The 19,518-nt window shown below is 41.4% G+C and overlaps 1 protein-coding gene across 2 annotated transcripts in view; it reads right to left on the reverse strand.

The window, feature by feature from the left end:
- The window catches only part of lekr1 (Leucine-, glutamate- and lysine-rich protein 1), a 97,151-nt gene that overhangs the window by 56,064 nt on the left and 21,569 nt on the right, over positions 1-19,518 (reverse strand). Inside the window, exons 2-3 of one of the 2 annotated variants that reach the window (XM_013910776.1) lie at positions 13,272-13,333; positions 8,099-8,583 (exon numbers count right to left, since the gene is read on the reverse strand). In XM_013910776.1, the coding sequence (XP_013766230.1) occupies positions 8,099-8,583 (485 nt within the window). In that variant the 5' untranslated portion in view covers positions 13,272-13,333. The remainder of the gene's footprint in view (positions 1-8,098; positions 8,584-13,271; positions 13,334-19,518) is intronic. The other variant, XM_005720923.2, reaches the window with a different exon arrangement.

Genomic DNA, 19,518 nt, shown 5'->3' on the forward strand with positions numbered 1-19,518 from the left:
TTGTTCAATAATAAAATTATTCCTCAAAAATACAACTTGCCTAATAATTCTGCACTCCCTGTATACACAGACTCACATCAAAACACTGTATTTGAATCAAGAATGAGACAAGTCAGCCAGGAAGAAGCAAGCAGAGCATAAAAAACCCCAGACAGTCCTTTCAATGCTCGCACACAAGCAATATCAACCTGTCTTCAGTGAAGTAACCTTTGTCCATCCATACCTATTCATCAGTGACTCATACAAAGGGAACCCCTTTGTATGAGCCATCCTCAAATCTATTTTTGCCTCAAATACAGCGATGAACTTTTCAGTTCCCTTATGTTCTCTTAACTCTTTCAGATCAGCAAAGTGACACAAACTAGTGTACCACCTGACTGGGTCCAACCTCTCTTCATAACCCCCTGTACAAACAGACTTGAAAATGCTAGATTTTTTTTAGGCAAACAATCACAGAGTGTAAATGTTTCTTTTGTAGAACTGCAGTTGCTTTGCGCAGAAGTCAGGCACCAGATGGTGATTTTTATCTAAACTTCAACAAGAATTAACTTTGTTACATAAACAGGTTTGCATCTGCTTTAAAAATCATATGTAACAACTATAAGTCTTGATGCATGCTCAGTCATCCAGTTAAGGAAAAGCTTCTGTTCATCTCGACGTAGCGTTTTCCGTGGGAGAAACGTTTTGTCACTCATCCAAGTGACTTCGTCATTCTCAGCTGACTGCAGGTTTCCCCAATCTTATTGATTGCATAATGACTGAAACCAGCACCCCTGAAGGAACAATGGGCGGGGAGGTCAGTTTCTTGATCATTAATATGCAAATTGTCATGACCACTGATCGACAACCACTGATCAAAGCCCATTGATCAAAGACTACTGATCATTAATCAGGGGCCATGAGTCCCATTCAAAGAGAATTGGGGAATGGCTGCAATCATAGCATTGTAAGATGGTGTAAGATGTACCCTTAGCCTCCTTCCTCGATTCAGAGATGGTCGTTGTCTTTTCACGTACATAGCCTCCTTGACTGCCCGCTCAGCATTCCTGACTATCAAGGACGTGTTCTGGACTGTAAGACTGCCCTTAAAGGTTCAATTTTGAACATTAATAAAGCTGCAATCAGCTGTATGTAATCTGAATTAGAGAAAGTAAACACTCTTTCAATTCTAAGGCTCTACATATCAGGACATAGTGAAAAATCAACTGGTTGTTAATAACTCTTAAAAAGAAACGCTTCCACAAGAATTAATAGGAAAGCGATGTTAATCAAATGTAACTTGATTAACTAATCATCAGCATTTGTGAGCACCTCTATGAAAGCAGACGTTTTGCCTAACAATCTGGAAAGTGTTACAAGACCATTTCCAAACATATGGAAGTATAAATCGTTCTACAGTGAGAGATTATCCACAAGTGGAAAACACTCTAGACAGTTACCAGGAATTGAGGTCCCAGCAAACTCATCTCAAAGTCAAACCGTGCAATGCTCAGAGAAACTGCAACAACCCAAGAGCTACATCTCAGACTCTACAATGCTCAGCTATCACGCTAAATGTTAAAGTTCTTGAAGGTACAACTGGAAAAAGACCAGTATAGCTTTTGTGGAAGGGTTTCCAGCAACCCAGCAGAGCACCGCATTAACAAAATTTCAATGAAGAAAAGCTGTCCGAAACAAAACACTCACCACAACAATGTAAGACACTGATTGAGTCACACAGAAAAGAATTACGTCGTTATTGCTGCTAAAGGTAACCGACTGACTCCATTGATTCTGCATTTTGGGGCCGATTAATTAAAACTAATAAATCTCACTTGTTGTTGATCATCTGAGATTGTAGTTCCAGATGATCTTTTCATTATCATGTCCTGATAAAAACCTTACAACTGAAATAAGGTGCTTAAGGTGAGCTTTAACACACTAAATGTGGGGCAAAGAGTGTGCTTGTGTGGCAAGCACAACTAAACTAAACAAAGACTAACACAAACGATGCACGGTAGCAGTTTCCCCAACTCAGTCACTAAGTAAGCACATCGCGTAACGGAAGCTGAAGTTTGTTTTTAAGGCTTTTGACTGTAATCAGCTTTGGGTTTTGTTGGTGATGCATCTGTAGATCTCTTTGAGCTACTTTTTATTGTGAGAGCGAAATGTGTTTATTTTTTTAAACTAGAGCCAATAAAAATGTGGAACATTGCCTCAGCATGTGATCCCAAGGACAAGCGATAAAAATGCTGCAGTCTTCATCTGAATGATAGAAGTAGATTGTAGGAACATGAAAAGTAGAAGTCCACAGATGATGTGAGACATCGTTGGGCGAAAGCTGGATATGACGTGCTTTTCTGGTTTCTAATATGAACTAAAAACGGCACTTATCTCTTTCCCTTTCTATCTTTTTAATCTTTACTCATCAACACCAAAACATCTCCAGCTTGTTTGTGCTTGAACTTGCGTAGCAGGTGACATTTTAAAACCAGGTTTAATTGCACTGCGCACATGACGGTTTTTCTCACCTTTCTTTTTTCTGTCACACGCTTGTTACACAGACACACGCACGCATTCAAACACACGTGTCGTTAAAAAACACTCGAGGTCAGACAGGTGACATTTTCGGTTAGGTTTAGCTTGTGTAAAGGGGTGGGGTTTCTTTTTTGGTTATTTTTGTAACGTTACCAGTCAGGTTCTCCCACTGAATGTGCACACACACACACACACACACACACACACACACACACACACACACACACACACACACACACACACAGAAATCTCCTATCCTGTCAGATCAACACAAGATCAGACAGCTAACAGATTATCAAAAGAAGCAAAGAAAAACCTGTGTGAGGGTTTGGTTTCAGTTTGTGTGTATGTGGGAGTAGGAAGGCCAATTCAGGGAGGTCTGATCGTGTCTATGTTCTGGCTCAAGAAGAAAAACAGTATTAAAACAGAGGCAGTGCCCTCCTGGCATGAAACATTCATTCATATCTGTATAAAAAGAAAGAGACTCCCTTGCTGTCGGCCCATGCTGGCCTCTCACTGTGTCATTACCTCTGTCTGAACTTTGACGTCCTGACCTGCCCTTGGCCCTTAGACTCCGACTGTGTGTGCTTTTGTTTGTGTGTGTTGTGTACATGTGTTTTTGGCTCCATGAAGAGACGCCGTATGAGAGAGAGAGATAATCAGCTTTACACCAGATTGGGGATTGGCTCACCAGTCTATCACACAAATAACAACATACGGACACCCTAAAACCCAGCTTGCCATATGAGCACAACGTCTTTGGTGTATACACACACACACATACACACACACACACACACATACACACACAAACTGTAAATTACAGTAAAATATCCATCATTAACCAACCCATATTGGAAGCTTAAACCAGACTTTGGCATTCCTACTGTATATTGTAATTTCTTGGTATGCTGCTCTATTCCCATGTTGTTGCAGTATATCAATGACTAACCTCGTATTGTGGATGGATCATCTCAGTTGTTCTCCTGACTGAAGTTTGGTCCGTTTACAGCATCCTGCCATGCGATTGCATTTGTCCCTAACCATCGGGAACCCTCCCGAGTGGAAAAAGGTTAGCATTCATCCTCCAGCTTCACTGTGTTTATGTTATACTAACATAGGTGGGTCGCTTTATTTAACAGCTAGTGCAACTTCAGTAACCCTACAAACGTCACTGCTGTTTAGTTTTCTGCCTTCATTTATGTTGGAAGTCATAGCAGAGCTGTATATTTTAATTTGTTTCATAAGTCTCTCAGTCAGAACATGCTATATCATGTTTAGGTGGAAACTAGCGAGCTAACTTCCTGCTAACTTCTAACTCTGTGAAATTTTATAAATTCTGTTTTCATGGATGCCTGGATGTTAAACTTAACTGTTACACATGGTAAAGCAACGCTGATCATTTTGTTAAAGATGAAATAATTTAGACAGTTTTTAACTCTCAGTGATGTCGCAGTGACTTTGGGACCTGAAGCGGATGGAGTTTTGGACCCAGATTACTCCACGAGGCTAATGCGCCATATAGTCCAAAAAATACGGTATTGATTCTCAGATTTCATGAACAGTGTACTCCACCCAGAGCTACAAGATAAAAAGTTATTAGTGGTTTTCTGTGTGTACACTTTAGTTCATTCACGGTGTTAAATTTGACAGGTTGATTGATGTCCACAGTCAACTATTTAGGTAACTAAGTAGGCAAACAAATATGGAATCCAAAAAAATAAATGTAAAACTTTCAAAGCTCATGTGTTTTATATGCAATGCCAGCTTGGCATAGCAATGGAAGGAAAGTAGGTTTGGCATTTCTAAAAAGTGCAAAACAACTCTATGCACTCCAAAAGTATAGGAATGGAAAGCTTGGTAAGCAACACTCAGTTTTTACCTGACCCACTGCCAAGGGTCAGGCTGACATGATGACATTTTATTGCATCAGTCACATTTTTTCAAACGGACAAAAAGGCTTTCAAGGATGTTAAAGCTGTTTAAAAGAATGTAGAATAAACATGCTCTTCTGTTAGTTTGACAACAAAAGGGAAATCGTGGTTCCAAAGACATACAACCATCTTGAGAAAGTATTACAAACAAATGAGGGAAAGGCAAAGGATGCTGAGGAGAAATCCACAGAGTGGTTTTTCTCTTCAGTTTAAGCTAATCTCCATCAGTGATGCCAGGTTGCACTGGTGGGTTCAATTCTTTGTATAAACAAAGTGAATGTTTTCCAGACTTCCCTAATTATCATTGTATAATTTACAAGTAAAGACTTTAGGGTAAACATTTTAAATATGACAGAGATGATGGATGTTGTAGCAAAGATTATGTATTCCATTCAGGCCAGGAGCCATCCAGAGAAGGTTATTTTGCAGCACACAGGCATTACGCGGCTAAGCAGAGTTAAATTTCTGGCAAGATTCACCAAATTACTGCCTGAAATCCTAAATCTTCTGAAGCTTTCCAAACGTAGAATATTCAGCAGTAGCTTTTGGATTTAGTGTTCCTGACAGATCTCAATGACCTGCTCAAGGAGTTTAATTTAGAGCTGCAAGGCAATGATAAATATGTAATCACAGTGATTGGTTTAGTCAACAAGCTTAAAAGCAAGCTACATCTGATGTCAAGAAGGCTGGAACGGTGTGATCTCAGAAACTTTCTTCACATGCAGGCAGAGCTCTGACATCATTTAGTCAGAATCTGATATGTGCTTTACTGACTTTTCATCCAACACTGTGACCAGCTAGGTGTGTTTGTTTGTCATTTGGTGAAACTGTAGGTTGCATTGCTTCCAAAGTAATATCACTTTTCCATTTTGTTATCTCTGCTGCTGACACAGATATTCTTACGCTGCTAAAGGACAATACCATCAAATCTAGGGCAACACCTTTTTGAATGGAGAGTTCAGGAACAAAACCATCCCCCTTCAGAAAATAAACTTGACACCACTTTGTGGTTCAGTCACACTACAGCAAAAACACCATGATAACCTCCTTGTTACTAGGATAAACCTTTGGTTGCCAGGTGATGGTACTCATTTTTTTTCTATTCTGCAAATGATCACATGTAGCTGTGTCCAATTGGTCCTGCGATCGAAACTTTTCAAGTTGATTGTTGACAGACAGCTGAGACACTGCAATCAGTCGGAGTCAGCCCTAAATTGCCGTCCTGCAGCAACTATTCGTGGAGGACTTTCTGTTTCAGGTCTATGAGATTCTGGCTGAACAATGAATGTATATAGTCAATTTTAAACTTCTGTTTAATGTTACAGACTTTCCATCTACAAATCTGTTGTAGATGGCAACAGATTTGCAACTTTCATGGATTTATCACAGTTAACTGGGTATTATCACAGATTACATGTAATTTCCAACTTCACCATCTTGACAGATTAACTTTAAATACGGCAACTAACTGAAAGTGGTCGCAAATCTTGCCCCCGCCTTTGATGCAAGCATTTCAAATGCAGCAATTTTGCAAATTCATTGCGCACAGTCACAATGACTTTCATCAGGCTGCTGTCTCACTATTTCCTCTGGTGTGACTGTAGTAATATAGATCATCCTATTTATGCTGTGTGTGACCTTGTGACCAAGCCACCTCATGGCTTGCCCAAGGCTTCCAGTCAGCTCCTTTATGCTGTGTGTGACCTTGTGACCAAGCCACCTCATGGCTTGCCCAAGGCTTCCAGTCAGCTCCTACTGACTAGGAGATAAACAGGTTTCCACTTTTCTCATTTAAAGAACTATCTTGTGTGTTGTGTACACATGAAAAAAGTGGTTTGGGCTGACAGATACTGGGAGACTTTAAAAGTAGATCTTGGCTCGAAAGAGGCTCTTGCAGAACAACCACACATTTCCACTTTCTGCATCTGATCATGCAGAAGGTTGGTGGAGAAACGCTACAGCATTATTACCAAGAACTACATGAAGTCATCAAAACTCATGCTGGAGTAATAGGTACAAGATGTCTCATCCAAACAGGCCAACAAAGAGAAAAATGTCAATCAAGGGAAAACTCCTGGGAGGGCCTTTATTTGAATGGCTTCCAAATGAGCTAATGTAGAATTTTTTTATTGTCAGCGTGTGTTTTAATGAACGACCCTTTAACTCTGTTGATCCACAATATCCTCTCAAATTTAATGGTGTAAACCGGTAATTTGTGGTTTGCAAGGTGTACGTGCAGGTGTGTGTGTCAGTCACTTACAGGGCGAGTTGCTTTAGAACTGTGTAATTTTTTTTTTGTTTTGTTTTATAACAGCACAGACTTCTAATAGTTTGGGCTGTTCGTAGCTTTCTCATGAGTCACAACATTAAATGCATTTCCTACATATTTCCCATAAACGCAGCAACGTAAGCAAGCCTTTGATGGTTGTTTGTTCGCGGACGCCTGCTATTTGATTACCAAAAATGTGAAGGCTGATGTAAGTAAGCCAGCAGGAGTCTTAACCACCTGTTTGTTTGTTTGTGTGTGAGTGAGTGTGTGTGTGCACCATATTACGGATAAGTGCAAACACACACAAAAACCGACTTTCCCTAACTCCATGATGTCAACTTTTCCTGAACTTGAGCATACTAAGTGGGAAAAAAAATTAAATGGCAACAGCAAATTTACCATCGTCTTCATGATTCTGCAGCACAGACACACACACACATACGCACTAGGGATTAATATTAGCTAAAACTAATATACAGTATGTGTTTATAATAATTGCAAACTATGATCCCTCTGCTATACATTTTATGAGCAGCATAAGCAACTCCACTACTGGTGTGCACTTACATTTCCCAGAATAGCTGTCAACAGCCCTCTGGAAACATGCCGGAGCCTGTTGCATGCAGCTGATACAGTACATGTGTAGGCGGGTAGAGGCACAGCAATAAATGATGGGCCGAGAAAGCTGGTTTTAATGGAAAAAGCTGTCTATCAACTTCCTTCCGTGTGAGTGTTCAGTGCCAACGCATGACAGTGAGTACTGAATATCATCTTTCCTCTTTAAATCTGAGGGTCTTGGGCAGCCACCTGTAAGCATTTTGCACTGGTAGAGCGTGCTTTAGAGCAAACTGCTTTTCTTCTACTACAGAAAAAAGGAGAAATTTCATCAGTGCTCACAGGGTAATTAGATAAAAGCTGTCAGTCAAGCAGCAACACTGCAAAGCTCCAAAACCTGCAGGGATATCTTTTGTCCAACAAACACCTCCACACATCCTGATCCAGAAATAGCCTCTGCCCTCCCTTGCATCTTTGCTGATCCAAAGTGAAAGGCGGTATGTTTTTACTTAACACAAGTTTTTTTTTAAAAAGCTCACTTTCCTTTTGGCTCATTATCCTCACATTGTAACAGCGCCCAAAACAGGCACTGGGCTATGATGACGGTGTGGAAGATGACTGCAGAAGTTATAATTACAGAGCAAACTCTATTTCAAGATGTACATATTCATGTGGGCCTGCGGGGTAGCTGATGTGCCTGAGAGTCGAGTTTTTGTGTTTTTGTGTGAATAACATGACTCACGGGATAATTGCCCACACGAAACCTGGCAACGGCGATCATTTCACACCAGTGATGGGAAGTACAGACACCTCCAAACCTCACCTCTCTTCCAGCTGTTGGAGTTCTTTTCTCAGGTCGTCTGAATTTTTATTGGCCTTTTGAAGTGCGTCACGCAGAACTTTCTCTCTCTCGTCGCTCCTCCTCTCCAGCTCTCCTCTAACTTGACTTTCTTTTTCGTTATATATTTTCCGACGCTCCTCTTCCACCTCTTTCCTTGTACTCTCAGACTCTGCTTCAAACTCATCTCTCAGAGCTCTCACTGCATTTTGGTTCCTCTGTTCTAGCTCTTCTTGTGTGTTTCTCTCTCTGATTTCTGCTTGTCTCTGCATCTCCAGCAGAAGTGCCCTCTCCCACTCCAACCGGCCCAGCTCCAGTGCTTCACGCTGGGCCTTCTCTTTTTGGGCAGTCTCTCTCAGGTCCTGGAGCTCAGCTTCTAACTGAGCCAGCTCGGTGCGGAGCTGCTGAAACTCGTGGAAGATGAGGTAGCTTACGCCGCAGTAGCAGCACACCGTCTCAGTGCGCTCCATCTGAGGGCAAAAACAAACAAGGTGTTAAAAATACTAAATGAAGTGCAACTATTTAGAAAAACATTTTCACACCCGCACCTCTCTATGAGTCTTCATTTGAAACAAGTGGTTATCTATTTAGAGTATTAACACTAACTTAAAAAACAAAGACGTGGCCAGAAGAATTGATTGTGCTTTGAATCTAATTGATAGCAGCACGAAAGCACAACCAAACCACTTTGGTGGCATGTCTAAAAGAAAAGAAGAAAATCCACAATTTTTATTTTAAAGCAAAGGACGTAACAACAGTTGATACAACTAGCTGCATCACTGATCACTTTCACACTAAATGGACAGTAAATTCTGCAGGATCACATTATTTAATTGCCCTTTAGGTATATCATTATTATATCAGATATGGGAGAAAGTTGCCCTGTTACAGCTGGGTTTGCCCCCTCACATCCCTGAATTGAATAAACAATTAAGAAAATGGATGGCTGTCCTTCTCTTAAGTGAAGGTGAACTAGCTTCCTCTTGCTTTGTAAGTCAAGTTTTATAAGTCTACAAGTCGTTTTTACTTCACACTACACTTTTTAAAGTAATGGACATGGAAGATGGCGTAAATTTCAAAATATATGGTTGAATATAAAATTTACATACAAAACTTTTGATCATAAGTACTTAATAATGTCCATACCGAGAGTCAAACTAATCCTATAGTTCTTGGGGCGTGTCTACTGTCACTGAAACTACCAGGAACCACTGAAACTCATGAATCTCCTCTTTCTACCCATGTCAATCGTTAACAACTGCGAGATTAAACCACTTTGAAACCAGATGATTCTTTTTGATACACCCTGCATATAGCATATATTATGCAAATAAATTGACAATCTATCGTTTTTTGTCTGATATCAAACTAAGGATGAGTTTAGAATATGATTTTAATGGGTTAAATCATGTATGGGGAGACTAAAGATAGCTAACACATTCAGACTGTGAACTGCAGGTCCTGTTATTGATCACAATCTGCTTTAACCACTGTATCAAAAATGTATTTTTACTCTATCTGTCAGCAGTTCAAAGTTGTAGATGCACAGATACTCTGATCCCTCCTTCAGATTTTGTCTTCACCGATGTCTGTCCTCTCTCCTAAATAATTCCTGCTTTCTCTGTACATGTCAATGTACTCTCTCCAAGCTTTTTTCAGGCTTATGAGGGATAAGATTGTATCCCTTGAGCTTTCATCTTTATGATGACATGTTACAGCGAGGCAACAGATATTTGGATGGCATGCTGTCAGCTCCCATGTCAGAAAGCTCCAAATAAATTGCTACATGATGTAAACAAGATGAAATAAACTTGCAGACAAAGATGGCATGCTTGAGAGTACAACAGCGTACAAAACAGATTATTTTGGTCAAGTCTCAAAGGTTAAGTAATTACTTTTACCCATTTGACGATCTATTAGTTCGAGAGTACTTTCACTATCTAGAAGTAATGACCATGAAATTTGGTGTTCACATTTATTTGTGATATTTTAGTGGTTTTGTGATTGCAATGACACATTTAGACATCTATCGTTCACAGGGATTACTGTGGAGATTCTTGCTTCACAAGTGAACTAACCCATTTGTTTTAAGAACCCAGTGACCTTTCCCCAATTTTAACACAAGACCCACAATCCATGGTAGTACATGGCACTGGTTATTTTATTTCAGACTCATTTTATTCAACTCCTCCTTTCCAGAGCATGACAGAGGAAAGGAGAAAAAAGTAAAGTAATAAACATTTAAGGGGTGAAACAGGACATTTGAAACAATATATTTTCACTGGTTGTGTGTATTTTGAAAAATTATGTTAAAGTATGACTGCAGGCAAGCAAACCTTTATTATTATTTATTTATTTTATATATATTTATATATATATATAAAAAAAATCGTCATTTACATTATTTCCATAATAAATACACACTAATTTACTTTGAGAATAACGTTTGAGCATGTGATAAAGAGAGCTTTCACTGAGCTCTATAAGGTTGTGTGAAACATTAAGTACAACCTTAATTCTTGCACAGGAATAAAGAGGGTACATAGACCTCTGTAGAAGCAGAGGTTTTGGTAATTTGTTGCTCTGGAGTATTCGGGTGTTTGTTAACATAATCCTGCAATCTTCTTAGTTGTGAACACCACAGCGAATTCTCCTCAAGATCAGACCCTGGAATGCTCATAGAAATTGCAAAAACAAAGAGCTACACTGCAGACTCTACAGACCTCAGTTAGCAAGTTAAATGTTAAAGTTCACAAAGGTGTTCATAAAATATGGCCTCACACCAACTGTTAAGAGGTGGAGGGATGATGATTTGGGCTTGTTTTGCAGCCACAGGACCTCGAAAACTTGCAGTCATTGATGCAACCACGAACTTCTATGTAGACCAAAGTATTTTAGAGTCAAATATGATGCCATCTGTCCAAGAGCTAAAGACTGCCCTGAAACTGGGTGATGCATCAAGACAAATATCCCAAGCACGGCAAAAAATCTACAGCAAAATGACTGAAAAAGAAAAGAATCAAGATGTTGCAATGGCCCATAGTCCAGGCATCAACCTGATTAAAATACCTTTGTAGGACCTTAAGAGAGCTGTGCATCAACAAATATGCAGAAACCTCCATGAACTAAAGCCGCATTTTAAAGAAGAATGTGAGAGGCTGATAAAAAAGTTTTTGCCAATAAAGAAGCTTCTACAAGCTTAAAAGTGTGCTTAGTTTTTAGCAGGACTGTACAGAGTCCTGCCAAAAACTGTCTTCTTCACATGACTATAGACAGCTTTCAAATAGTGTCTAGAAATTCCATTACTTGTCCTTTGAGATGATCTACAAACACGTCTAAAGACATGCAAAGATACTAAACATGAAAAGACAGTCAATAGGACAGAGATCAAAAGAATGGAAGCCATTGCTTCAAAGTCCTGAAAGACACTGAGAAGGGTTTAATTAAATGATCTCCAGTCCTGTTATCTCTTGCTTCCTCTGTGCCTTGTGTTTCTTTCTTCTTTACAGTTAAGACAGAAGTCAAAGGGAATACGAGGGTAATCGGCATGATTGAAAGAAAACACACCATCGTGGCAAAGTGCTTGTCACATGACAAATGATTGACAGGTGACAGGTTAATCAAGATAGGCCCTGTTTCTCTGTCTCTGCAGCCGCCACAATCAACTTTCTCTTTCTGTGCCTACCTATCAGAGTGCTCCTGCTCTGTGTTAGCACCTTGTCAATCCATATCAGGTAAAGGTGCAGATTGCATCTGCCTCATGTCATCAAGACAGCGGGAGTCGGTCTTTCAGCAGCCACGACACACAGACAGACAATTAGAAGATCACTTTGTATGCGCTCATTATGCTCAGCGATTAATAACACAGCAATCCTGAAGGCTGAGGGCACAGCTCTACTGTTACTACTGAAGCTGATCCAGAAATTTAAATCAGCTGACATATAGTTGGTATAATGTTTGCAATATTCACCATCTAGCAGTATTACAGTGCTATACACACACTTGTTAATTCCCACTCCTAAATATTTTAAGCAAAGTATGTTCACGTCTTAGCTTCACACGATCCCCCGTGCTTTTGGATGCTTGAAATGACTAAGGAGTGCTCCTAATGGGCTCACTAAATGTTATTTTAAAGTTCCTATTGTTGGATGTTTGGCCTGATCAAGGTCTACAAACAGGCTGACGGGGGAAAAAAGAAACAAAGAAGGCAGAAAAGAAAGAGAGAGGGGGGGGAGTGTATTGTGCGGGTGGATGGAGAAAAAGCTCCACAAGATGACAACCTATTACATTATATTGCCACAGAATGCACTCTGGAGAATCAGGCCTATTATCTATTTGTGAGTGTATTTGTTAGAGCGAGAGAGACAGGGAGATCCGGGGAGAGTTAGAGCGTGCAACTGTGAGCAATATTTGGGACTGAGACTCAGGGGGGTTTAGTGTTTACTGTGCAGATGTCCTTGTGGTTCCTTCAGGCATAGATACAGCAAAGACTACTAAGTGTGTGTGTGTGTGAGAGAGAGTACGGTTTATATTTTGTTGGAAAATGCTTATGCATGTAAATTTGTGTGCGTTTGAGCGTGCATGTGGGAGGGTGGGTGTGGTGAGAGAGTTCTTTATGCCAGCCATGATGACGTAGCCATGAAGACAGACAACAAGGGGGCAATACACACTGTTTAAGTGACCTGAGGGCTGAATTGTGCCTCCTCCATGGTTTCAGACACACACACACGTACACAAACACACACACAGACGCTTTCTCACACTGCTCAAACAGCCTAAAACACATTCTGCACGCACGGAGGCAGATGAAAGGCGGTGGCAGACATTGACAAAACAAACGGACACGTTAAAACCGACCCTGATGCAAGCACAAACATGTACATGGTATACACAAAGGATGCAGAGATAGGCCGGCACATACAAAGGCAAATTTAGTCATATAAGCATTTACAGGCCAACAGGAAACTTACACAATCACTCGCCATTAACAAGCACACACACACACACATTCATACACACCCTGAGGGCAGAATGTCTGCACCACCAGTGGGTTGTGTGCTCCCGTGACTGAGTTCAAGCCCGCGGGGAGACCCCTTGCCCTGGGCACTGACACGTTCACTTAGTGCTCAAATGGCAAAAAAAACCAAAAACAACTAACCTCTCCACACGCTCGCACATGACTACTACGCCGGGCATGGGCACAGACGCCTGGAGAAACACCTGACAGGAGGAGAGAAAGAAAGAAAGGCGACACATTAAAACTGCGGAGTGACAGAAAAAGAAAGGGAAAAGTGAGGGAGTGAGGGGGAAGGGGAGAAAGGTCGTGTTGCCCTTTGAATGTTTCATGCCAGCAGCCGATGCTTCTCTTCTACACACCAGACCTCTTTGTCCTCCAGTGCACACAACACAGCTCCCTCTCTCTCTCGCTCTTATCTCCCTTTCATTCTGTCCCTTGATTGACTCCATTAGCATGCTGGACTGTTGCCAAAGTGGTTTAAAACATTAGATTTCAGACCACATAAGGCTCTTAAACTTCTACCACATTGGTTTAATTACTCAGGCAATGAACCCTGTGTTTTATATGTATGTTTAATACATATCTGCTCCGAGAGAGATTGTTAGTCAGCCTACATAACGTTCAAAATTATGCAAACCATGCATTACTGCCTCAGGGTGCATTGGCAAAGCTGTAGCTATGTAAGTGTTTGTGTGTCTGTCTCAGTCCTCAGTCAGTAACTACTGACTGATCACTTATACTTTAACTGAATGTACGGGTTGTCTCCACAACTATTAGGTATGAAAACTGTAGCCTGTGTTATGTGACTTGCAACACGTTTACAGTCCCTGTTATCACCAGAATTCCTCTATATTCCATCAATTAAACATGGTGCTATTACTTCTCCCCTGATGTGCAACACTTAGTTGGGCTGGGGTTCCAGTGGAAACAACAGGGTGGGGGTCATTCTGTGTGGTTAGTGTCTTTCCAGGACAAGAAGCATAATTAATGTACGTGATGACTTTTTGACTGTCTGCATGCGTGTGTTTCTGTGCAGTTGTCATTGTAATCATGCAGACAGCAGAAACATAAATTCAATTCAATTCAGTTTTATTTATATGGCACCAAATCACAAAAATAGTGGCTTTAAGGTGTTTTATATTGTAAGGTAAAAAATCTTACATTAACACAATCATGTGACCCCGACGAGCAAGCACATGGCGACAGTGGGAAGGAAAAACTCCCGTCTTCTCCTTTCTTCTATCTTGTTAATAATTTTACTTTTTCACTGCATATATTGTCAAATATTTCACAACTCCTTTCTCCTTTTACAGCCACTTCGGCATTCCTTTTCCTGACATTTTATTCCAGTTTTCCTTCCACTTTGTCCTTGCCTCTTTCTTCCTCCTCCCAAACAACTGTCCTTTCCCTCCCTCTCTTCCTGCTCATCTCCCTAGGCCAACTCTGCTTCCTAAGCTACAGCTGCCGTGACCCATCTGGCTCGTCAAAACACCAGAAGTGGGTCACTGCCACGAACACAGACCCTTCATGTTGCGCACGTACACATATGCAGACATCAGATACGCACACATGGACACAGCATACCCCCTCATGTTCATTCACACACCCAAGCATGCTTTCCGTGACCAAAACTGGCCCAACAGGCATGCAGCTACTAACACACAAAAAAGCCCCATGCACTGAGCACACATACACAGCAGTATGTACCTCCGTCTGCTGTCACACATAATAGCGCTGTGAAATACTGCAAATTTTGATATTGATGCGACAGTCGTAATTTATGAGATGAATGATCGTCAGTTTTAAATTTTGAACACGTTTTAACGATCACTAGATTACTCTGATTTTTACGTTCCACAATAATTAACACAAAAAACATACCTTTTTCACGTATTTTGAAATTTAGTTTTTAGGAAACCTAGAATGTAATCTGTCTCTTAAGCAGCAGACAACAGACTCTTCAAAAGGCTTAGACGAGCTTGTTTTGGTCTTCTTAAACCTTAAATATAACTTTGGCTGTCGTACTGCAATTTCATAGTACTTAGACAGACACTAATACCATTCCATATCATCTTAGCCAAAATCTGACCCAAGAAAGAAAAAAAAAATCATGTTTTTTTCCTATTTTTATATTTGTCAAGTAAGGCCAACACTTTTGGTGCAGCGTGCAGGTTGCTCACAGTGCACAGAAACAGAGATTTGTAGCAGGCCACTGCAGATATTCACAGACAGACAGACTAAACAGTTTATTTTCCACTAATCCTCGGTACTTGAAAGCCACGTACCCTGTTGTGTAATTTTGGAAGGTAATATATAACCCACATGCACATACATAAAGGGGCAGAAATAGGGAATAGTGAAAGAGATGTCATGCTAGAAATGTCATTTTGGGGTACAAGGCACTTAAGCATTTTTTGGAGGGTGGGCTGGGGGGGTGCCCAGGGGATTAGAGGCATTAGGATTAGATTTAATCAAGTGATATGATGAAGGGCGGTGGATTTAGAGGAAAAAAACAAAGGCAAGTGTACCTGTATCCTTCAAAACGCTTTTGCTTTCCAATTCTCTCTCTCGCTCTTTCAATCTAACAAATGCTTTCTCTCGGCTATCTGCTAATCTGGCACTTCATCGTGCTTCTGCCTCTGTCCGTCTGTGAAATCACAGACATGGCAGATCACGCAAGCATTTAAAGAAGGGATTAAGTAGTTAAGGGACTTACCCGTGGGGTTTTTTTGTGGGTTTTTTATTCCAAATTTTTTTTAATGATTTTCTTTTTTGGGCTGTGACATTATGAGGGTGCTTGTGGAGTGTGTGCACTTTAAAGAAAACACTGCCCTGCTGTGCTCTTCTTTTTTCACATGACAATATGAGAATGTTTGGGGGGATTTCAGAGCTATGTCACTTTTTTCGTGCGTGTGAGCGTGTTTTTTGTTTTTTTTTGTTTTTCTGTGTTTCGGATTATTCTTTTTTTCCTTTTTATTTTTTTGTTTGTCCATCGCTGGTGTGCATGGTGTTCCTGATTGTGTGCGAGTGGGATCAAGGCGGCACTTCGTGACTGCAGCTTTGTTGATTTTCGCGACGATAAAGACCCCCTGTGGCGCTCAGTGTAGCGAGAGCCAACACTGAGATTCCACTCATCTGGACCCCGTGGCGCACCGTACACATCACATGAGGAGTGCGTGTGTGTTTTTAAGTGAGTGTGTGAGTGTAGATGTGGACATGTGCATGAATATTTCCTACTTCTTCGACCATCGCACTCATGTGCATGCCTCGGTGAATGAATATCTTCTTCTATTTCAGCTTACGTGTGTGTGCATGTGTGTGTGTGTGTGTGTGTGTGTGTGTGTGTGCATGTGTGTGTGTGTGTGTGTTTGTATGTGTGTGGAAAAGCAAGAAGGGAGGGGTGGTTGCAGTCACAAGGCACAAAGGGGGGTTGGGAGCTGTGAATAGCAGAGAGGAGAAAAGAGAGTGACCAGAAGGACCAGGGAAGGGGGGGAGGCGGGATCTGCAGAGTGGATGAATGAAAGCACAGCAAGGGACAAATTAAAATAAATCGAAGACCTGGTGACCTCAAAGGCCATAGCACATGATTCCCATCATTTTCATACTTTGAAAAGCAATCAGTAACGCGAGGACACTGTAAACCTGGATGAGATGATTCCCATCAGGATAAAAATATTCCATCACAGGATAACTGTGATCACTTCAGTAAAATGAGCACCACAGCAAATCAGAAATGCTAAATCCCCTCACTAAATAGGGTCAAAGATTAGGGGTCAGTATCTGGATTGTGTGTGCCTATATGGAAGATTAACATTGAGGAATCCATCACTCACCCCTACACACACAGATGTGTGTACATAGGCAAGAGAGGTTGAAATGATCAGCAACGGTCACAAATGCATCAGGGAAAAGTCAGTAGAGGAGACAAAGGAAGGAAGGAGAGGTTTGAAATGTGTGCTGGAGGGGTACTTCTCAGGTTGTAAAAATAAATACAGAGGAAAGATAATATAGTGGGGCTCACAGGGGGATGCTGTCTAGGATTGCATGTCTTCTCCTTCCTGACTCTCCTTTTCCTGTCCGCCTAGCTGACTATCTCACGTGTTCCATTGGGTGGAGGCAGGGAAAGGGCAGCGGCAGGGAAAGAATCACCTATGGCTCCCCTCGACCGGCGCTCGGCCACGCATCACGTCACATACAAACACTGGGTGAGGCACAGCACGGCATGGCATGGCATGGCACACAACAAAACCCATAGCTCGAGGAGCAGACAGCGGGCAGAGGTCTAGCTGTGTTCATTTTGCTCTGCTTGTGTGCCTGTTTGAAGACTTTGGCTGTGTGGGAGTTAATCACTCTGCTTTTTTTGAAGTGACTCAGTGCTTAGCTTTCAGTGTAGCTAGGTGGCTTTCCATCCATCTTCTAGCACTTCTAGAAAAGTTAAGCCTCCTCCACCTTGGCCGTTGGATCAAGGTGTTCCCGGAACAGCTGAATGATTCAATCCTGGGGCCCCATTCTGGTAGGACACACCCAAAACATCTCACCCAAGCCCAGAAGGCATCCTGATTAGATGCCAGAATCACCTCAGTTGGCTCTTTTCAAGGTGCACCAATCTGTCCGGCACTCTCCCCTCACTTGTGAAACAGTTAAACTCCTCCACCTGGGGGCAACCACTCATTCCCGACCTGGAGTGGGAACTCCATTTTTTTCCTGCTTTTTTCCTGAAGCATGGCCTCACACTCGGTACTAATTCTCACTTTCGCTGTTTCACACCAGTCCAAGATGGAGGTCATCACCTGATGAAGTGGTTTAACGACTGTCAAACTAATTACAGTATTATGAGCTTACTAACATGTAACATGTGCAGGTTGAAGACCAAAAAATAATGATAAGAAGAAGGTCTGTAACTCAAAGTTTTTATCAGCTTTTATATTTGAGTTTCATTTACCATTCCATAATGGACATTCTTGCACATCAAACGGTCATAAATATTATATTGTTGCACATACAGACCTGTTGCCTTTACAACAAGTTGAGCCTTTCAAGAGCTGATAGTGAGACAGGAAATCTCCTGAGAGTGATAATAACTCTCCAAAAACTGTCCTAGGCCCTGCACTTTATAACTATTGTATGATTTAACCTTTTGATTGCTTACACTATAGACTACAGTGCACTGTAATTATATGACACCAGTACAATCAAGCCAAGAGGATCTGATGATTTGGTTTGTCTTCTGAGAGTTTTGAAACCCAGACACAGTCCAGACACAGGAGGTGGAGACAGGACAGCCGGGCAAGCCAGAGAGAGAAGAGGCATTGTAGTCTGTTACGTTAATCAGAGTTAGCAGACAACACATGTGCTTCCGTTAGCCCCACTAGGCCACACATCACAACACACGGCTCGGCACGACATAACGCCGACTGAGCTGTGTGTGTCTGCCCTTCCTGTGTATCTGTTTTCAATTTTTTTTTGTTGACGTGCAGCTTGTCGGTGAATCCGTGTCGTCTTCCTACTTATCCTAATTTTGTGTCCTTCATTTGCAGTTTAAACTGGGTTGAATGGCTGTCTGTCTGAACCGATGGCAGTCAGCGGAGCGCAGCAAATGCAGCCTCATTTCACCTTCTCCAGCCAGTGAAAACAAGTTTTTTGTCTGCAGCGTTTAGCACTTCAGTGAATCCGAAAAAGAAAATCTATGCGCGTGAATGACTGAGACAGAGAGGTTCTGAGCTTGGCTGGATCACCATCGCCTTCTGAGAAAAGCAGAATGTCGAAGTTAATGAATGTTCACGAGAAAATCCCTCAGTTAATGGGATCTGCCATAATTATTTAGTTGAAAGCACCCAGAAAACACGCTATTAATTAACTGTAAGCGGCGAAAACAGTCGGCAAACATAGAGAAAATAATTTTTTATACGAGCAAACTTCTCTGTTGAAAAATCGGTGCAAAAGAAGTCTTTGATCCTGTCACCCCTATGCTCAGATACAACTTGACATCGTGACTTGACCTCCAAGGAAGTTGGGTTGTTTTACCAAACAGGAATAAAGACGCAAGAAAATACAAACATATACAACAATTAATAATGTCCAATAATGTGTGCGCATCCTTCACCACCAACTACTTCCTAATAGCAGCAGTGACCTCGTAATGAACTGCAGGTTATCATGCAATATTGTCACTTTGTATTACCCGGTACCCTGACAACACCCGTGACAATATTGCACAATAATCCCCCTGCTGTTTCTCAGTCATTACAGCAGATAAGCATTGAACTGATGAAACATTTCCCTCTCCCCCCTCTGTCTTTTTGTCTTAATCTCTCCGTCTTCTCCTAGATTTACAAAAACAGACTGAAAAGGGGGCATGAGAGGTGAGGGTGGAACAGGAACAAAAAAA

Source organism: Pundamilia nyererei, unplaced genomic scaffold (genome assembly GCF_000239375.1).
Source record: "Pundamilia nyererei isolate P.nyererei 1_Seehausen unplaced genomic scaffold, PunNye1.0 scaffold00003, whole genome shotgun sequence".
Classification (NCBI taxonomy): Eukaryota; Metazoa; Chordata; class Actinopteri; order Cichliformes; family Cichlidae; genus Pundamilia; species Pundamilia nyererei.